This window comes from Microcaecilia unicolor, chromosome 2, assembly GCF_901765095.1.
Source record: "Microcaecilia unicolor chromosome 2, aMicUni1.1, whole genome shotgun sequence".
Classification (NCBI taxonomy): Eukaryota; Metazoa; Chordata; class Amphibia; order Gymnophiona; family Siphonopidae; genus Microcaecilia; species Microcaecilia unicolor.
Window position 1 is genome coordinate 363,454,855 of NC_044032.1, and position 22,455 is coordinate 363,477,309.

The 22,455-nt window shown below is 43.2% G+C and overlaps 1 protein-coding gene across 1 annotated transcript in view; it reads left to right on the forward strand.

Moving 5' to 3' along the window:
* The window catches only part of GSR (glutathione-disulfide reductase), a 92,128-nt gene extending 70,184 nt beyond the window's left edge, over positions 1 to 21,944 (forward strand). Inside the window, exons 10-13 of the mRNA XM_030194514.1 lie at positions 13,876 to 13,987; positions 15,611 to 15,742; positions 18,195 to 18,328; positions 21,600 to 21,944. Coding sequence (XP_030050374.1) covers positions 13,876 to 13,987; positions 15,611 to 15,742; positions 18,195 to 18,328; positions 21,600 to 21,749 — 528 coding nt within the window. The 3' untranslated portion in view covers positions 21,750 to 21,944. The remainder of the gene's footprint in view (positions 1 to 13,875; positions 13,988 to 15,610; positions 15,743 to 18,194; positions 18,329 to 21,599) is intronic.
* Positions 21,945 to 22,455: the final 511 nt, after the last annotated feature.

Sequence of the window (22,455 nt, forward strand, 5' to 3'; positions counted from 1 at the left end):
GAGTAATCCAGGTACTGTCAGGTCCTCGAGGCAGGACCGGAATTTGTGAGCCCTTGGACCACTGCCGAGGAGCGACAGAGGTAGGCAAGACCACTCTGGAACTGGATACACAGAAGAGCAGGACTGGAACTCTGGACTGGAGTAGTAACGGAGGCAGGCAACTAGAACAGGCAGAACAGGAACAGCTTCACCTGCGCTTGACCACCGTTCTTCCGGAGTTGAGCTCCGGAGTGCGGGCGGCCGGCAGGACAGGGCAGGAACTGAAGACCCAGAGGACCCACCCTGGGTCCAGGATACATGAGGGAGGCTTGGCACAGAACTAAACTAGACTAGGACTGAAAGCTGCTACGCAGCCACTAGCAAGAAACACAAGACAGACTAAGCAGACAGGGCGTACACAAAGGCTAGACGGAAACAGGGGCTTAGATATACAGACAAGCTTGGTAGAAACAGGGATCAGGATATACGGGGTTCAGAATAGACATGCAAGCTTGGCAGAGGTGGGGTTCAGGATAAACACTAGCTAGGCAGAAGCAGGATTCAGCATATACACTCAGGATATACACACTAGCTAGGTAGCAACAGGGTTCAGGGCAACACATAAGCTGGGCAGCAGACAGGAGAAGAAACTGGGATACTAGCAGAGTCTTAGGGCAGGCTGCAAACAGAGAGAATAAACCAGGAACTAACAGGGTCTTGGGGCAGGCTGCAGACAGAGAGAATAAACCAGGAACTAGCAGAGTCTTGGGGCAGGCTGCAGACAGAGAGAATAAACCAGGAACTAACAGGGTCTTGGGGCAGGCTGCAGACAGAGAGAATAAACCAGGAACTAGCAGAGTCTTGGGGCAGGCTGCAGACAGAGAGAATAAACCAGGAACTAGCAGAGTCTTAGAGCCGGCTGCAAACAGAGAGAATAAACCAGGAACTAGAAGAGTCTTGGGGCAGGCTGCAAACAGAGAGAATAACCCAGGAACTAACAGTGTCTTAGGGCAGGCAGCAGACAGAGGAATAATCAGGGATAGCAGAGTCAAGGCTGAAGCTTCAGCAGCTCCAAACACAGAGCAAGGCAACAGAAGGACTAGCAGTCCACAGACACCGAGCAGAAGGGGCAAGAGCCCACACAGAAGGACTAGCAGTCCACAGACACAAAGAACAAAAGGGCCAGAGCCCACATGGAAGGACAGGCTTGTAGCAGCGCAAAAGAACACTCACTAACCTGACGACCTTTTGCATAACACACACACCATGCAAAGGCTCTGAATGCCAGTACAGCACTTCCTTATGAAGGCTCTCACTGATGATGTCACCTACAGCAGGACAAAAGCAGGAAACACACTGCCACCAAAGAGAGGCTTGAAGCACATAGGAAGTGCACACATAGGAAGGGCAGACAGGAGCAATCTTGGAAGCTGGAACAGAACAGGTGGAAGCCATCTTAGATGCTGGCTCCCCAGAGAGGCATAGCCCACACAGGTGAGGTCTAGCGAAGTAATCAGCACACAGAGACAGAGACAAAACCAACACAGAAACAGACAGAAGCCAGCACAGAGGCTGACCCCCAGAAATAAGGTAAGTCTGAGGGTGGTCACGACCACAGACGTGACTGGTACAGGCAGAGTCAGTAGGCAGGCAGCAGACACGAGAGTAATCCAGGTACAGGCAGACTCAGTAGGCAGGCAGCAGATACACGAGTAATCCAGGTACAGGCTAAGTCAGCAACGAAAAACAAAGTAGAGGAGAAGCACACTACTGAGCAAGTAACACCTACCAAAGTAGAAGCCGAAGCAAGGAGTCTAGGGAGAGCTCAGCTGATAAAGTGCTGGCGTCTGACATCAGCAGGGAGAAGGGGCACAGCCATTGGACAAGAGCAGGGGAAGGAGGAACCGGAAGACCAATAGGAGAGAAGCAAGGCAAGCCAGGCAGAGGAAGAGCAGACACAGGTGGGTGGAAGCAAAGCAATCATGGAGCCTGCAGCCAGGGAAGAACTACACACACATGGCTCAGGGTTGTGCCAGTCAAGTGTGCGTGTTGACTGGACCCTGCACAGCCTGAGGACGCCGCTTGCATTGATGTAGGGGACATGACACCACTATAAAGGACGGTATATTAACACCATCAAACAGAAAAATAAACATGTATTATCCCCTCATTAACTGTCAGTAAGAATCAGATAACGTGCTTACTTTTTGTACGTATGGAATATGTCACCTGATGAGTTATGGCCTGTGTCAGCCTTGACAGAGACTAAAGACTGTTGCTCAGGTTGTGAGCCCAGTCAGAGGCCTAGTATAGATAGGTGTTAGGCCAAGGTTGGGCCGAACAGGCACTACACACTACCCCAGCTACCAAGCCCTGCACACACACACAGCAACCAACTTGTGCCTCCAGAAAAGGGAAGATAGGGCATACAGGCGGACCTCACGGCCTATTGGGAACCCATTTACTCAGAATTCAAGCAGGCGGGCCTCACGGCCGAACCGGAACTGACTCATACGTAGGGAGGGGAGAAAGGGAAGCACACATGGAAATACATCAAGCAGAACCTCACGGCACATACAGGAAATGAGGGACTACGAAGTAAAGATACTGTAAGCAGAGACCCTTTAGCAGAGAGGGAAAGAAAAAGTCAGCAAGAATGGAGTGCGGTGCCTAACACACACACCCAGCACAGAAAGGGAATAGTGCTTAGCAATACAGACGATAGTTACAGCAAAGGAAGAACTAGAATGGTCACGAGGGAAGACTGCAGTAAGCGGACAACTACCAGAAGCAGGGAAACTCTGCAGATAAAGGGTTAAACCAAACTCTGAAACACAGCTGCCAGAGACTGGGAACACTGCAGATAAAGGGTTAATCAGAAGTACAGGGAAAGAGCAAACAAACAACCCCCCACTGAGAGAAACAAAGGAGCTGGAGTCAGCTACAAGGGCAGGACTTACAGAGTACAAACACAGCACACAAAGGAAGGGGAACTAAAACAAACAAACTGTAATGGAACAAGGTAGGAACTCACCCCACAGCACCACAGCCAAACAGAGAGAATCCCAGGTGCAGAATAAAGAGGTAATTAGGCACACGCTGGAAGCAGCCAGCAGACAGAGACAAAGCAACAGAAAACTGCAAGCGAGGTAAGGAGTAACCAAACTCCACGAAAATAGGGAGCTAATAGCTCAGATAGAGCGAAGGGAAGGCTTCAGCAGAATAGGAATTACGCCAAAGCAGGGATTGTAGGGAAAGGTAAGCTCAAGTAGATCAGGCTTGACATCAGCTCAGCCCCTGACGGGCCAATCTGGAGCAGTTCCAAGCATTCCCCTGTCTGACTACCAGAATTATAACAGAATCATAACAAAGACCCATCTGTTTACACAAAACTATAATATATAGAGTTTGATATTTAAAAGTAGATGAAATTTAATGTGAGCAAGTGCAAAGTGATGCATGTAGCGAAGAGGAACCCAAACTATAACTACATGATGCAGGGTTTTAGGCAGTGCGTTCCACAGTTGTGTACTTATGTAAGAGAAGCGGGATGCATAAGTTGATTTGTATCTAAGACTATTGCAGTCTGGATAATGTACATTTAAGTAAGTTTGGGATAGACTGGTACTGTTTCTGGGTGGCAGATTTATTAGGTTCAACATGTATCCAGGAACTACGCCGTAAATAATCCTGTGGACCAGAGTGCAAACCTTTGAAGGCAATTATTATTATTATTTATTGCATTTGTATCCAACATTATCCCACCTATTTGCAGGCTCAATGTGGCTTACAGAGTGTGGTTATGACATAGTCAATTCAAGATAACAGGTACAGTGCTTAATGTTTGAAGATTAGGTACGGGAAGATCTACAGAATCATTTCATCGTAATAGGTACAATTATTGATGTTTGAAGGTTAGGTAAGGGAAGATAGACGGGAGGTGTTAGGTAGTATAGAGGTGAACTGTAGTAGCTGTGTGGATTATTGAGGTAGTTTTGTAGGCTATGAGTTTTCTTTGTAGGCCTTTTGGAAGAGATGTGTCTTCAGAGATTTGCGGAAGTTAGTTATCCCATCGGTAGCTTTCAGGTCTGTAGGTAGAGCGTTCCACAACTGCGTGCTCAGGTAGGAGAAGGTGGTGGTGTGTATTAGCTTATATTTTAGTCCTTTACAGCTGGGGAAGTGTAGATTGAGAAATTTGCGGGATGATCTTACAGTGTTTCTGGGAGGCAGGTCCACAGGGTTTAGCATGTAGATTGGGGCGTCTGCATGAATGATTTTGTGTACAATCGTGCAAATCTTGAACGCAATTCGTTCTTTGAGTGGGAGCCAATGAAATTTCTCTCTTAGGGGTTTTGCACTTTCATATTTAGTTTTTCCAAATATGAGTCTGGCGGCGGTATTCTGGGCTGTTTGGAGTTTTTTGATGGTTTGTTCTTTGCAGCCGGCGTATAATGCATTACAGTAGTCCAGGTGACTTATTACCATTGACTGTACCAGGGTGCGGAAGATATATCTCGGGAAGAAAGGTTTTACTCTTTTGAGTTTCCACATGGAGTAGAACATCTTCTTCGTTGTATTCTTCACATGAGTATCGAGTGTGAGGTTTCGGTCGATTGTCACTCCAAGAAGTTTTAGGTTTTGTGTGACGGGAAGAGAACAGTATGGTGTGGTTATTTTGGAGTAGTTGTTTTTGTTGTGTTGTGAGGTTAGTACAAGACATTGTGTTTTCTGTGCGTTGAGTTTCAGTTTGAATGCATTCGCCCAGGAGTGCATGATTTGGAGGCTTTGGTTGATCTCGTTGGTGATTTCGTTTAGGTTGTGTTTGAATGGGATGTAGATTGTGACATCGTCTGCATATATATAGGGATTGAGGTTTTGATTGGCTAGAAGTTTGGCTAGTGGTATCATCATTAGGTTGAAGAGGGTTGGTGATAAGGGGGATCCTTGGGGAACTCCGCATTCAGGTGTCCATGGGGGTGATATGTCCGCATTGGTTGTAACCTGGTATGATCTTGTGGTCAGGAATCCTTTGAACCATTTGAGAACTGTGCCTTCTATTCCAAAGTATTCTAGTATATGTAGTAGTATTTCATGGTTAACCATGTCAAATTGTAGGAGGAGTATGTTGTTACCGGTTGCAATTGTTTGTTTGAACGAATTCATTGCAGATACTAGTACCGTTTCAGTGTTGTGATTTAACCGGATTCTTTGCATTCTTTGATGGGAAGCCAATGCAATTTTTCACAAAGGGGTTTGGCACTTTTAAATTTTGATTTTCCGAAGATCAGTCTCGCTGCTGTATTCTGGGTGGTCTGACGTTTCTTAATTAGTTGTTCTTTACAACCTGCATAGATTCCGTTGCAGTAATCTAAATGGCTTAATAAGGTATGCTGGCGTCTTTTGCGCGAATTAAAAATAGGCGCTCGCTTAACACTAAAGACGCCTATGCATTCCTATGGGCGTCTTTAACGTTTAGGGTGCGCCCATTTTTAACGCGCTAAAAATGCCAGCGCGCCAAAGTAAAAGACCCCCCTGACTCTATAAATACAAATAAGTAATCAAATAAATAAACGAATCAATAAATGAATAAAAAATGTGTATATCTCTTAGGAAAAGAAACCTCCAGAGAAACAATGGGACAGGCATTTAATTTTGGAAACTAGGAGCGTGAAGGAAGGATGCTGCATGCACCTGTAATGATGACCTGTAGAGACTCTGTGGTATAATCGCAAGTCTGTAATTGCTTGTTCAATATAATATGTCAAAAAAGAAATGCACAGGACTACTAAGAGCGCATCAAGCTAAAAATATATTTTTTGATGTAACAACAGCCAACTATTGAAACTATATAAAAAAAATAGTAAGCATTGGATACAGCAGGAGAACGGAGGGAAGTATATAAAGAAAATATCATGACATTTAACCATGCTGAAGCTATCAATTCAGTGCTTTAAAAACAATGGTAATAAAAGCTACTAATTAAACAACTGCACATTTACTGCTGGATTCTGTATAGTGTGCCTAGAATAATTACACACATGACTTAATTGGCTTAAGCTAATCAGCATTGATAACACCACATAAGCAACAATTAGTACTAATTGGCAATAATTAGAATTTACGTGCACAACTCGCTAAGCATATTCTGTAATGAACTGCAACTAAATTCTAATGCGCACAATTCAAAAGGGGCGTGGATATGGGTGGGGAAATGGGTGTTTCAAGGGCATTCCAAAATTTACATGTGTAGTTATAGAATATGGTCCAGTGTGCCCAGAGATTTACACCATGATTTTGTTGGTGTAAATGGACGCATATAGTTCTAGGCGCTGGAATATCAACTAAGTGTATTCTATATACCACGCCTAAATCCTAGGTGCTGCTTATAGAAATAACTGACTTACTCAGATATCTCAGTACCGATTAATCTCAGTATGACCTGGCACTGAACATGCGGATATAGAATAACCCACAGCGGCCAGCATTTTACAAAGACATCCCCCCCACCCCCAAATAATATTTTTTCTACCTTTGTTGTCTGGGCATTTTATTTATTTATTTAAAGTTTTTGTTTATTAAAGTTTTTTAACAATGGCATATAAACAACATCCAAATATTGATCATACATCACATGTGTAATGCTTGGTTAGCATGAAACAAGAAAGAAAGTCCCCCCCCCTCCCCCCTAGTTACTAATGAAGGCTAGTGCTGTGAAGTCCAAAAAATTTAGCATTCAGAGTCTTGGAATTATCAACTTAGGCGCATCAAGATCTATCCCCTTTTGTGCTCTCCAGGATCTATAGCGTTCCCATTGCAAATTAAACTTTGTTACATGTGAGCATTTTATTTTAATTACATTTCCACATTCCTCATCTGCCTCCTTCTAAAACCTTCTCCAGGGTTTCCATTCCATTTTCTGTTTCTTTTTTCTCTCCATCTCTCTTCTTCACTTCGTCCCCTGCATGTCTCTAGGATTGGTCTTGTGCTTTCATTTCTCTTTTCTGCCTCTACCCACTCACTGCTGATGTCTTTCCTTGTCTCTTTCACATGTGAGTGCTTTTATTTCTCTTTTCTTCCTCTGCCTACTCATGGCTGATGTCATTCCTTCTGTCTTTCAAATGCCAGTCCTCAATCTCCCTTTTTCATGTTTTACTTATCCAGCTTTTTATGTCTCTGCTCTTACTCTTCCAGTATCCTATTCCCGCAGTTCCCATTCCCTTATACCTGCTCTTTGCATTCACTTCCTCTGCAGTCCTCAAATATTTTTATCTACCTCTAATCCCCTTAGCCCTAGATCCTCCCATTTTCCATGCCCTCTGCTGCCTCCAGCATTTTTCTGTCCTCTACCCTATACCTAGCTTCCTGGTACCCCTTTTTCACCATTTCCACAGCCCTCATTCCTTTCATGTCGTGTAGCTCATCTGTTCCTACTGCTTCTCATCCTCTTCCCGGTCATTCAGGTTATTCACACTACCTTTCATCCTCTCTCAACTCTTTAGCCCTGTCCTCTAACCACCATCTTATACTCGCCCTCGTACACCCAGCCCAACCAACAAAACCCCATCCAAAGCCATCCAGTTGCCAAGTTTCCACTTACCCTCCAAATCTCCACTCATTTCCATATTGCAGCTCCCCCAATCCTCTAATTCCTGCTCAGCTCCCAGTCCCACACTCAGTCCCCATTTTTCTCTTATCTCTGACTCTTCATGTTTAGTCTGCTCTTCTTCCCAGTCCCCATGCTTCTGCTGCCCCTTCAGTCCCCAAGCTACATGTTTTCTCTGCTCCCCCCACCCAGAGATCCCCAAGTCTCCCTTCTCCACCCGTGCCATTTCCTACTCTCTCCCAAATCCTTTCTGTAGGAAGGCTTCTGTGACCTCCATCTCTCCGTTGAACTTCTGAGTTCCGGTGTTGCTATGTGAACTACACTGTTCTTTGTATCTGTGGAGAGATGTATGGTTCAAATGCTGATGTTTCAACCATGCAGGCCAAGGACAAACAGAAGAGGTGATGGCCATACTACAGAAATAGTCTTTTCCTGGAGCACCTATGCTGAATAAGAAGCAGAGCAGCCAGACAAAAAACATGTGTCATTAAGTGATGGGGTCAGCAATAGGGTGTACAGCTTACATTGGTTGGGGGGGGGAGTCATTATCTTTCCAAATTCTGCTTATGCCTTCCTTCCCGAGTCCCTATCAGTACGGTTGCATTGGTTCACTGACAAGCTATTTGAACTGTGCAGTCAGTGCTCCATAGATACTACTACTACTACTATTTATCATTTCTATAGTGTTACAAGGCATACGCAGTAGCTACACAGTTCAAACAACTGATGATCAGTAAACTGTGTGGCTGCACCAACAGGAATTAAAAAGGCTAGGGGTCGGGATCACAGTGAAGAAACTACATGAGTTGTCCACACCTTTTCCTGTTAGATATTGAGTGTTGGGGTTGCTTTTGGGGTGGGGAGAGAGGTTTACGTATGTAAAATTGCCACATTTTCTTGAGGTATTGATTGTAGTTTTGCTGAAACTGGTTCTTGAATTGTTTATGTTTTTTCATTGTCCTTTCTACTGTGTGGTTCTAATAAAAGATTTAAACAAACAAAAAAAAAAGGCTAGAAGGGCCGACTGGCAACCTAGCCTGCAGAAAGATGCTACAGGCTGAGATATCATCTCTGGTGGTGCATGTGTACCACCATTCACTACCGACGCTGTGCCCATCAGGAGACAAACCAGTGACCAACTTGACCTGATATTTGAAAATGTAATAATTGGGGGAGTTAGAACAGGTGAATATAAAAGTTGAAAACTTTTTGGGAGATCTTCTTTTGCTTCTGGCATAATTCATTTGGTTTTGTGATGGCATTGGTGTGTATTGACTACCTACCGCCTGCACTAGGAACTTTGAGGATGAAAAGATTTTACATGGACTACAATGTTCCTGTATGCGGCAAAATTTGTTAGTACATGGGGAGAGTGAACTTGCAAGCATGAGGGTTTTATGTGCATAAAAGGCTTTTCATAAAATTGTGCAGCCATTTGTGTGCATAGGTGTTCTGGGAGTGGAGTTTGCTGCGTACTTGTGTATTATTTTATAAAATACATGTTGTCCGTGTAAAATGCATGCACGCACACATATATTTGCTGCAAATTTAGAGCAGGTGTAAATTTTATGCGTCAACATTTGTGTGCATTTGGTGCTGGATCTTAGTGTCTATTTTATAAAGGCACAGAGAGGCCCATCTTGTCATTAGGAAATGGCTGCCATTTTGCTAGTTGGACGTAGGGATTTTTGGCATGATAGCCGAGGCAATCGATGTTTTGCTGACTGCCATCTGCATTATCCCTGGAAATTCAATACTAGGCCACGTTTGGGCTTCGGCATTGAATTTCAGGGTTTAAGGAGCTGGTGACAATATAGCCGATTAAGTATGAAATTCAGCACTTAACTAGCCATGGTGAACCACATAAAGATGCAGTTACCTTGGCCGGTTAAGTGCTAAATATCAGCACTTAACTGGCCAAATGCTGAATGCCCTCAAAATAGCCAGTTTCACATTGGGCACTAACTGGACATTTTCAGTGACACTATTTGTATGTCCTATATTTGAAATGCTTTAGATGTTTTCTTGCCTTAAAGATGGTTAGATTTGTATAAATTTCTATTTATTGTTTTCACATCAGATATTTAGTTTAATTTAGTATGGAAGTTTGTAGTGAACATTTATTTTTTGTGTCTGTGTGTGTGTGTGTATATATATATATATATATATATATATATAGTGATCATTTTTAATGTTTTATATTTATTATTACATTTGTACCCCGCGCTATCCCACTCAAGGCAGGTTCAATGCGGCTTACATAATAATATGGATTACAGAGAATTGATAAAGAGAAAATAGGTTAATTAAAGCAGAATAATAAAGGAGATAGGTAGGTAGAGATGGGCAAGGGTGAAGGGAGTAGGAGAGGTATGTGCAAGGTGTAGTTGAGCATTGGAGGAGGGGTAGAGGAGGCGGGAGGGGGGCTGGGATACGGGAAAAGCATAGGGAAATTTGGTGGGAGATGTAGTTTGGGTCATTGTCGTAGTCTCCTGGACATGTGTTGGGTAGATGGGTTCTTAGGATTAGTTTGGGTCATTTGGGTAGGCTTTTTTTTTTTTGTTACATTTGTACCCCGCGTTTTCTCACTCATGGCAGGCTCAATGTGGCTTACATGGGGCAATGGAGGGTTAAGTGACTTGCCCAGAGTCACAAGGAGCTGCCTGTGCCTGAAGTGGGAATCGAACTCAGGTCCTCAGTTCCCCAGGACCAAAGACCACCACCCTAACCTTGTTTGAACAGATGGCTTTTTAGTGATTTCCGGAAGGATAGATAGTCGCTGATTGATCGGATTAATCTGGGGAGGGCATTCCAGAGTTGGCTGCATAAAAAGGAGAAGTTGGATCCATAATAGGTTTTGTACTTGAGTCCTTTGCAATTGGGGTAATGTAGGTTGAGGTGAGTTCGTGAATTTTCAGACATGTTTCTGGTGGGAAGGTCAATCAGATTGAGCATATAGCCCGGAGATTCACCGTGGATAATCTTGTGGATTAATATGTGGACCTTGAAGATGATTCGTTCTCTGATGGGGAGCCAGTGACGTTTTACAAGAAGAGGTGTTGCACATTCAAATCGTGGTTTGCCAAAAATGAGTCTTGCTGCTGTATTTTGGGCAGTCTGAAGTGATCTGGGTCTTGCATCCTAAGAAAATACTATTACAGTAGTCGGCGTGGGTAAGTACCGTGGATTGCACCAAGTTCCGGAATGTTTTCAGAGGTAGATATGGTTTTATTTGTATTTATTTATATTTTTATATTCTTTTTTCATGTACAGTGAGTTGTGATCCCTGAAGCAGGCAGTTACATCCGCTGAAACACGGTCCCGTGTCGGGTTCCTTCTCTTGGTTCTCATTTGAAATAAAGACTTTTTTGGTTTACACTCCCTAAGTGCCGTTGAACATGAGCAGTTAGCCCCAAACAAGCAATTTAACCAGCTGGAAGCCATTTAGGCCAGTTAAATTGCTTTGACTATCGGCCCCTCTGTTTTATAAAATTACCCCGTGGAGTCCATGAAAAGGTGTTCATACTAGCTTGTCTGGAAATTAAGCTGTATCTGTGTAGACCAGGTGGAAGCACACACTTTATACTGGTTAATATTGTCTGGATAAAGTAGGGGGGGGGGGATGTTAATGGTAGACCATGTTTTGAGTGCTACAGTTCTATTGTAAGGGACAGATTAGGCTGAATTTTTCAACTGGACCCTTTAGCAAAGAATCACAGATGGTATCCAAGATGGCGGAATGAACCTGACGCTGATCTCCGCGCTCCTCGACTACCTTTGAGTTCTTGGCTCTCATTCTTCGTTATGCCGAAACGCAGAGGGAAATCGGCTGCCGCTGTTCCCCCAAGCCGATCTGCTCCTCAGGTTTCGGGTACATTAGATACCTTTTTGCGGAGATCTGGAGTTCAACAGCGGTCGGAGAATGGCACGCTTGTGACGCCTGGAATAGGTGGAAGTTCCGAGACGCCGCTAGTGCATGACATCTCTAAGTCCCGACCACCGTGCTCGCCCCCCGCAACCCCTGGGCATCTCTCCCCCGGCGGCGGCGTCTCCTCTGCAAGCCGGATGTGTTTTAGCAGCGGAACAACGGGAGAACACAATAATCTCGCCGGAGGATAAGAGTGTGGAAGGGAATTTTACCCCTTCTTTAGCCCAGGAGTCTATATCTTTGTTTGCGGGATCCCTTCTGAGATTAACGGGAATGCAACCTGTAAGTACTTCAGCTGAAGAGCAGCAGACTTTAAACACTTTAGCGTTTTTAGAAGTTAAACCACCAGAAGTGACCCTGGATAATCTATGGCTTCTGATAGTTAATCTAGGAAAAGTTATATGTCCTCAAGTTCAAGTATTAGAATCTCGAGTAAAGAAACTAGAAGAAACAGTTGTTGCCGCGGAAATTGAAAGGAAGGATATATTAAAAAATGAAAAAAACCAACTGGAACTTACAGAAAAAATACAAGAGACACAAACAACTTTAATTAAAGACTGTATTAATATGAGAAGGAAGATTGAGTCTCTGGAGAATTCCCAAAGGGCTAATAATTTGAGATTTTTAAATTTCCCTAGGGCAATTACGACTGCACCTAGAGAACTGTTGAAAAAATATTTCATAGACTCTTTGGGGATGCTGGAGGACTCTCTTCCTCCTTTAATTCAAGCATATTATTTACCAACTAAAATGCCTGGAAATACTTCAGATCAACCATTAGATGTTTCCGCAGCATTAGAGGCTCCAACTGTCGAATTAGAGTCTCCAGCAACATTATTGGTAACAGTTGCCTTTCCTCCAGATAAAGCGTGGATTATGAGACAATTCTTTAAAAATAAAGATAAAGAATTTATGGGTTTAAAAATACGTATATTTCCTGATGTTTCTAAGGAAACACAAAGAAGACGTAGACAATTTTTGCTTTTAAAACCAGGTGTCCTTCAGTTGGGAGCTACCTTTTACCTACGTTACCCTTGTAAGTGCGTAGTCTGTTACCAGTCAGTGAAGTATGTTTTCTATGAATCCTCACAACTTACAGAATTTCTTGTTACCAGAAGAGTTTGAGATCTTTAGGGAATATAGAGCTATGATTGAAATAGGAACTCTTTGTTTAGTCAGGTTTAATAATTCTTAATATCATATTCTTCTTTACTTTCCACATGTGTAATTCTTGGATCACAAAACTGAGGACTTGAGTGTACTTAAATCTGGTAACTCTTAATTGTGAATTAAGGATGTATTTATTTTTTGTTTCTTTTTCTTTGATGAAGTACCTTTTCTGTTCAAGATGTAAAGCTTGATGAATAATGTAAAAATTATAAATAAATATAATAATAAAAAAAAAAAAGAATCACAGATGGTGACTCGCCCTGCCTTTCTCCCAATTAAATTTGCCTTCCAACCACACTGCATTAAGGGGTTTCGGAAACTTGGTATTTGTCTCCTGCCAAGGGTGGCCACCATCCTCGCATTTTTTTCCACTGCATACTTGAAGATGTAATCTGTCTTATGCAAATCAGCTCTACAAATGAATACATTTAGTGTAATAAATCCAAGAATGGATCGGGTTTACCTAGATGAGCCAGCAATCCACTTCTGCTCAACTAATGCTGAAAATCACCACACTGAGGAGCCAATCTGGAACTACCGCTGGGCTACCGCAGGAGCCCAGCGGTAGATCCCACCCCCAACACGCACATATTTCTATTTTTGTAGCACTGGTGCTTACCTGGCGGCAACTGCGGTTCCCAGTTACCACCGGGCTAGCGTAGAAGCCCTTACTGTCACTTCAATGGGTAGCGGTAAGTGCACCCTCCCGAATGGCCACATGGCAAGTGGTTCACTTACCACATAGCCATTTCTTTTTCAGCAAAAAAGACAGCCTTTTACCCACTGTGGTAAAAGGGAGCCTCAACGCATGTCAAAAACATACACTGACGCTAGCACAGACCCCCCTTTTATGGCAGCTTAGTAAAAGGACCCTTGAATACAGTAGTGGCAGAAAACAAATACTCATTCTAGATAATTCTCCTTCCATGCTTTCATTCTTCCCAGTGCAGCTATGCCAGCAGCTGAGTACTCAACCACTATCACTTGTCCAAAATCAGAATAGCTAGCACTAGGCTGTACCACCTGAAATGAATCTCATGCTACTTGCAAGTAATTGAGTCAACATGCTAATTCTTGATGTAGTTTTCCATTTTCCCCATAAAGCCTGCATGTGAAATCTATTGTGGCTCTCTGCAGTGCCAGGCCTGCGAGAAGACCAAAGTGCTCATACAATCCTGCTCTCTCTCTTTCTCAGGGGCTTCAGCTTGATGAGAGAGGCCATATTGTAGTTGATGAGTTTCAGAACACCAGTCGGAAGGGCGTCTATGCTGTGGGGGATGTGTGCGGGAAAGCACTGCTTACACCAGGTAAGCTGTCTTTGCATTGTATTTTTCATCATCATGTGGGTGGTAAGGCTGTATTAGGAGTATGAAAATCCACCAGTAGCAAGAAGAATTCTTTGGGTCTATATTCATCCGGGGGAGGTGAGCGTTTTTTTAGCTGTCACCGTTATTTCTGGTTATTCAGTGCCGGGCCATTTCCAGGTACCAGCATTGAATATCTGGGTTTATGCAGCCAGCCATCTGTTATGCGGTTAAGTGTGATATTCAGCACGTAGTCACATAAGCGACACTGCATAAAGATAGGACTGACTTTTGTGCAGTCTGATTTGACCTCTAAATTTATGAGATTAAGTGCTGTGCTTAACCACAGAAGTGCCAACTCTACCCCTGGACCCCCCCCCCCCCCCCCCCCCCCCCCCCCCCCAGAAAATAGCCAGCACTGAGTTTAACGGTCTGTGGTGATATTCAGTGGCACTAACCAGTTAAGTGCCGCTGACTATCAGTGGATAGCCCCGAACAAGTGATTTAACCGTCCAGGAGCGGTTTCTGGCCAGTTAAATTGTTTTGAATATCGGACCCTTTATCTCTTTTGCATATTGGTTTAGTGGAGTGTGTTGAGAACCTAGGAAACTGGGGTTCAATTCCCACTGCAGCTGCTTGTGACCCTGGGCAAGTCACTTAACCCTCCATTGCTCCGGGTACAAAACTTAGGGCCCTGTTTACTAAGGAATATATGAATGTCTCTCTCGTTAATGCGCGCTAAGAACGCTAGCACGCCTACAGCACGGCTTAGTAAACAGGGCCCTTAGATTGTGAGCCCACTAGGGACAGAGAAAGTACCTGTGTATATAAGGTATGTAAACCACTTTGGTTGTACCACAGAAAGGCTGTATATCAAATCCATCCATGACCCTTTACCCTTTCTATTTTTCTCTGTCCATGAGTCAATAAAACCATCATTCATGAGCTAATTACAAAAGAAACTGCTGCTTCAGAAGTGGATGAAATTCATAAATTAAATAAAATCATAGATTGGAGGATGGAAGATTTTTACAGCATTAACCTTCAGGACTTGAGATTTTTTGTTGTTGTTGTTAGAGCCTCAGACCACTAATGAGTCCTTGGAAATAAAATGAAGAGAACAAAATAAGGATAATAAATTATCTAAAACACTTTAATAGCACTGCTTGTTGAAGTGTCGTCCGACAATCTGCGTGGTCAGAGAGCACTGATGATAGTTTCAAGTGCTGCTGGCATTTTCCCTTTCTCATACCTCCAATTCAGGTTGTCTGATGGATTTCAGGTAACCCTGGTTTAAATCTGACCTTTCCCGTGTCAATGTATTAGTCTGGCTGATGAATGTTTGGATTAGTGGCTGGCAAACTCTTTCTGGAGCCTTCTTCAGCTCAGGAGCTACTCCAGGTTGCTATCTCAGCCACTGAGAAGTGTAAATTCAGCTGCATGATATGTTAAATTTTCACGTAGGTTGGAAGCCGCATGCTGGGCTGTACACACTGCATAAGGACCACTATTTGTCTCCTGAGCCTTCTGAGTGAAACTAAAGCACTTCATGTTTGAGGGAGGATGGTATGCTTGTGAAAACTTAATCTACTGCTCGGCTTGACTTTCCTCATCCTTCCTTTTTAGTGGCCATAGCTGCTGGTAGACGGTTGGCTCACAGGCTGTTTGAAAGCAAGGCAGATTCCAAATTGGACTACAGCAACATACCTACGGTGGTATTCAGTCACCCGCCGATCGGGACTGTAGGGCTTACAGAAGGTAACGCAGACAACAAAAAATAACAGGGCACACAGGTTTTGTTATATTCTGTCATGAGAACATTCCAGAAGTGTGAACCATCATCCCCTCTCCCCCTGTCCTGCCCACAGACCAGTTACACACAGCACGTGAAATAAGGTCTCTGTTTTAAGAAGACTGCCAGGAAGGAAACAACCTTTCTAAAATTGCAGTACCAATGGAGGGATAGACTAATGGTTAGAGAAAACAGCTTGTGAACCGGAGAAGCCAGGGTTTGAATCTCATGTCTTCAACTGACACTTTAAAGTTTAACAGTTTTTATTCAGGATCAAACAACTGAACAGCAAGTCTAGGCAAAGACAGCAATCTGTTACATAATAATAAGCAGAGAAAAAGAATAGTGAGTAACATGCCTTACAAGATAGAACTAAATAACTTATGATCCCGATTTTATGAACCCTCCCCCCCCTTTTACCTCCTTACCCTTAACCCATTTCTTTCAAAATATAACTGACACTTAAAAAAAAATCTTGGACAAAATCACTTCAGCCTCTGCTGCCTCAGGCCCCGATGCTGAAAACCTAATACCAGTGTTAGAGGCAATTAGCATGCACATTAATGTGTGCAGAATGTTCAGCGTGCTCTAACGTTGGAAATAACATGTACACAAATTGTGTTTAAATGTATTCAAACATATGTCAATGAGGCCATTTGGTATTCCCTCCCAAAGCTTAGAAAATAGCACAGAAATAAATGCTGCCCTTAATGCTGGAAACTTACTACCAGCTCGAGGGTGGTGTTGAAGGTTTTGAAGAGAGGATTTTTTCAGAATTTCTCACTTTAAACTGCTGGTTTTGTCTTCTTTTAGAAGCAGATGAAAAACCCTTGCAGCCTCTAAACATTGATAGGAACAAATGTGTGCGAGTCCGAGCACAAGTGAAAGCACACATTGGCGCCTGTTTTTCTGCATTTTCAACATGAGCCTCTCAAGTGAAAACAATTTTTGAAAAGCTTATATTTAAAGGCACAGAAGAATGGCACCGATGTGTGTTTGCACTTCTGGTCTTGCTTGGGCATGTGCACAAAAACTGCACTTACCGTGAAATTCTTGTGCGCATACACCAGGCACGCTCCTCCTCCTTGCCTTCGGTTTATAGCACGCATATAATTTGAATAGCATTTCATTTGAGCTTTGCAGGGCTAGGTTTCTGCACTGTTCTGGCAGTATGGGGTGGGCACTGGAGTTTTGAGAATCAGCATCTCAGGTAGAACGTAGCTTGTGAGCCCACTTATTTAGAGACTTATTTAACTTGTGTACCTGAATGTAACCTACCTTGAGCTCAGATTTAGAAAAGACAAGGAAAATTCAAATACTTTTTTAGCTTGTGAAATTTAGTCCTAATATAACTGTACCTATCAGGAACCTAGCAATCACACTAAGAAGTAGTTACAAGTCACCAGCTAAGTTTCATGTCTCAGATACCAAATGTTCCACTTTTTTGCTTGTCAATTTTTTTTGATAAGAAAGTGCTTAGAACCTATTTTTCCCTGTGACAGGGCAGAGTGATAAGGGAATATAAATGAACACCTGGGCGAAACTGGATAGGGTTCTCCTGATAGCTCAGTAGTGAGTCCTTGGTGTGGACGTAAGTTTGAATCCTAAGAATCCCTTCACCACTCCTGGGAGTATCCACTGGTGACACCAGATAGTCAGACGCAAGGATGGCTGGGCTAGATGGGAGGGTTAGGCAGAGCAGAGTCGGGCCATAGTTACCTATGTGCAGCTAGTTCGGCCACACAGGGTGCAAAGGAAGCCAGAGTGCTAAAATTTCCCCCATCCATTGGCTTCCCTTGCTGACATCATTGAAGTGGACAGGGTGGGGATGTAACAGGAGCACTTGGGAGCATGTTGCACAGGGCGCATTTGCTATCTTCAATGCTCCTGGGGCAGAGCCTAGCTAGTATGTATGGGTAGACACTGGAGCCTGCTAGAGGCCAAACTGAACTGTTGGCCCAACAGGAGGAGGAAACTGCTTGGCCAAAAACAAAATCCCAAGATCCCCAGAGAGGTCCAGACATCATTCCTAAAGGTATGCACAAGCCTCCATGGCAAGATCTGACTGTAACATGATTCTGCATCAGAGAGAGTTGTATTTGACCACAGAGGTTTGTGTGCTGAGTTCCAGGGTTAACCTCTTGACCTACTATAATCTGCGAGCACTTGTAGCATTTCTTTTCTGCCTTTTCATTGAAAACCTGCGGCTCCATTTCTTAGCTGTTGTGTAGATTACATAGCTGGGAGATACTGAAACTGAGAAGTAGCCATTGAGAAAAAAAACTCAAATGAGTATACTGTGAGGATGAGCAGGCGTTCCTTTCAGGAGCCAGCATGCACAGTGCTCTGGGTCTGCTGGATTGAAAAATGGGCAGATGTTTTCACTTTTATATTTTTCCCTCTTGCCTGGTTTGAAAGAGGAGGCGGTGCTCCAGCTTGGAAAAGGAACCGTGAAGACCTACACAACCTCTTTTACACCTATGTACCATGCAGTGACTGAGAGGAAATCTAAGTGCGTCATGAAGCTGGTCTGTGCCGGAAAAGAGGAAAAGGTAAGCGAGAAAATTCTGGGGGAAAAAGTAGCAGAGAGATTTGTGGGTGATGTGTTGACCATTATGAGCTAATGGCAGAGTGGCAAGAAGAGAGAAATGGCCTTTCACAGCCAGATTGACTTCTGGTGGCAAGCGGAAAATACATCATTTGAGGAGGCTGCAGTAGTAAGAGAAAATATTCAGCAACATTATGTGGATAGTGCTTCTGGATACTGGGCTTACCGAGTCTTATCTGGTTAGCAGGTCCTGCTGACCAGATAAGCCCTTTTAAAAATCGGCCCCCTAGTACATAAGTACATAAGTAGTGCCATACTGGGAAAGACCAAAGGTCCATCTAGCCCAGCATCCTGTCACCGACAGTGGCCAATCCAGGTCAAGGGCACCTGGCACGCTCCCCAAACGTAAAAACATTCCAGACAAGTTATACCTAAAATGCGGAATTTTTCCAAGTCCATTTAATAGCGGTCTATGGACTTGTCCTTTAGGAATCTATCTAACCCCTTTTTAAACTCCGTCAAGCTAACCGCCCGTACCACGTTCTCCGGCAACGAATTCCAGAGTCTAATTACACGTTGGGTGAAGAAAATTTTCTCCGATTCGTTTAAATTTACCACACTGTAGCTTCAACTCATGCCCTCTAGTCCTAGTATTTTTGGATAGCGTGAACAGTCGCTTCACATCCACCCGATCCATTCCACTCATTATTTATACACTTCTATCATATCTCCCCTCAGCCGTCTCTTCTCCAAGCTGAAAAGCCCTAGCCTTCTCAGCCTCTCTTCATAGGAAAGTCGTCCCATCCCCACTATCATTTTCGTCGCCCTTCGCTGTACCTTTTCCAATTCTACTATATCTTTTTGAAATACGGAGACCAGTACTGAACACAATACTCCAGGTGCGGTCGCACCATGGAGCGATACAACGGCATTATAACATCCGCACACCTGGACTCCATACCCTTCCTAATAACACCCAACATTCTATTCGCTTTCCTAGCCGCAGCAGCACACTGAGCAGAAGGTTTCAGCGTATCATCGACGACGACACCCAGATCCCTTTCTTGATCCGTAACTCCTAACGCGGAACCTTGCAAGACGTAGCTATAATTCGGGTTCCTCTTACCCACATGCATCACTTTGCACTTGTCAACATTGAACTTCATCTGCCACTTGCACGCCCAATCTCCCAGTCTCGCAAGGTCCTCCTGTAATCGTTCACATTCCTCCTGCGACTTGACGACCCTGAATAATTTTGTGTCATCGGCGAATTTAATTACCTCACTAGTTATTCCCATCTGTAGGTCATTTATAAATACATTAAAAAGCAACGGACCCAGCACAGACCCCTGCGGGACCCCACTAACTACCCTCCTCCACTGAGAATACTGGCCACGCAATCCTACTCTCTGCTTCCTATCTTTCAACCAGTTCTTAATCATAATAATACCCTACCTCCGATTCCATGACTCTGCAATTTCTTCAGGAGTCTTTCGTGCGGCACTTTGTCAAACGCCTTCTGAAAATCCAGATATACAATATCAACCGGCTCCCCATTGTCCACATGTTTGCTTACCCCCTCAAAAAATGCATTAGATTGGTGAGGCAAGACTTCCCTTCACTAAATCCGTGCTGACTTTGTCTCATCAGTCCATGTTTTTGTATATGCTCTGCAATTTTATTCTTAGTACTTTATTGATTTCCTCTGTTTAGGTGGGTCTAGTAGTATAGTTTCATTTTTAGAGTGGGGTGTAGATTTCATTTTATACTGACGAATAAATTGCTGTACAATGAATCACAAAATGTTTGTATTTCTGTGTTAACTGAAATACAGTAAGAGCACATATTCTTCAAATGCGTAGTGTTGAAATTAACTAATGTATACGTGATGGCAGAAAATGAACAGCTGGCTCATCCTGTCCAGTTATTCCTGCTTATACTGCTAAGGATATATCCCAGCTGCCACTCATAAGATACCTCTCTCCATACGCAGGATAGTTGTTACCATGTTCCTCTATGAAGGTGGTCCAGAAAATTGCAGGATTATCAACTGGTATTAAATGCTGATGCCTAATAGTGTTGGTTTAAGAGAGTCACGGTGCACCATTTGTACCTATTTGGGAAAGGGGCACATTTGTTAAGCTGCAAGGGAAACTGGCTTGTCGTTAATATCAGATATGCTGCAGAGATTTTTTCATGTTGCAACATCCATACTTCTCACTTCTAGTCCCTGAGTCTGCCGAACCAGATCTGGTTTTCAGAATTAACTATTGTGTTCAACTAAACTTGCTCTTAACCAAATACATCTAATGTATGTGTGTTTTGTGGGGATACTGAACAGTGTGTAAATGCTTTGTTCATTCACTTGGAGGTGTGGAAGTAAAGGCTGATAAATTATACCTGATATCTTTTCACTGGACTTAGGTGATGCTTTTAAGAGCTATGCTCCTTTCATTAGATCAGTGCAGTGTGGATATTCTGAAACTCAGACCTCTCTGGAAGGTTTTTGTGATCAAATTTGAGAACCACTGTTAACCTGCCTTCTCATAGGATTTGTATGGTTAGTCTTGTAATCCCTCCCCCCCCCCCCCCCCACGTGGTTCCAGTATCTTTTCTTTGCCCTTCAAACTTGCAAGTTTTTTTTACCAGCAGCGATGAAGCCACACTGCCTCTGGACAGACCAAGGTGCCTTTTCTCTGCCTTCTCTGATGCAACTTCCTGTTGCTGTGTGGGTGGGGCATGGCAGGGGGGAAGGCCCCCGGGCTGACCAGAGGCAACCTGGGTCCATCGCTGCTGCGAAAAACTTGCAAGTTTGAACAACAAGGAAGGGATACTTGACCTGTGCTATGTGTGTGTGGGGGGGGGGGGGGGATATGCCAGCCCATGAAGGGGGGAAGGGACAAAGGTATGCTGGACAGACTGGGAGGGGGAGAGAGGAATGAGGGAGATGCCCACCCTAGTTAACTCTGAACCCACCCAAAATTTCAGGTCTGGCTGTGCTACTGGTATAATTTAGAAGTATAACATTCAAGTTCTTATAAGCATAGCTTATACATGAGAGCCCCAATATTTGGATATTCTGTATATTTCTATACTTTTACATAAAATTTCTATTGGCCTATTCAATAGCACTAGCAATATGTATAATATCACTGTATATAGGAATAATTTGAAATGTTTAGATTAGACATTTTCAATAATTCCCAAGATGTTTTACTGAGGATTGACCTGTATATGCTCAGACTTCACTTGACAGTATCTTATTTTTTTATAAGGTGGTGGGGCTGCACATGCAAGGCCTGGGCTGCGATGAGATGCTACAGGGTTTTGCTGTTGCGGTGAAAATGGGTGCAACCAAAGCCGACTTTGATAACACCGTTGCCATTCATCCCACGTCCGCAGAAGAGCTGGTCACACTCCGTTGAAGACTGCAGTGGAGAGCACAAGAAGGCAGCTTTTTTCATGTGGGCATTCTACTGTCTGTTGTTTTCTTTTGTATAGGACCTCAGCAAATAAATGACTTGGTTTAAAATCTTTTGTCAGTATACTTCATAGACATATTTTTCTGTCAAAACTTCTCCAAATAAAATATATACCAAAATGCCATTAGTAAGCTTGAATCAATTGTATTTTATTTTGTGAAAAAAGTTCCAGTGTGGTTCGATTGATGTGCTCACTTCTCCGGCTTTTTGGCTAAGAGCCAGTGTTAGAAGCCATTAATGTACAGTATTGATAAATAGGTCCCATTCCATAAGATGGGACTTTTCAGTAAGTAAAGGGCATTAATGTGTGTTAGCTTGTGTGCTAACACAATAGTACTTTTTAATAAATCTAGACTGTAGTGTCAAACACAAGGTTTTGAGCTATATGTTGAGGACATTTCCTTCTTTGGCTCTGGTTAGAAATTGAACGCTATTGAATCTCGGCGACCTGATCCCACTGGTGACATGCTGATGTAACAACCACTGATAAAGCAGGAGTATTAAAATAACAATATCTGGACAAAATTTACACTGCTTATCTTAGTTCATTATTCACAGAAATTCAAATATTCATCCATGGCTTACTCACTGTGTAGTGTAGTTTTTAAAAATATATCATTTAAGAATTTTATTAAATTTTCCATATAAA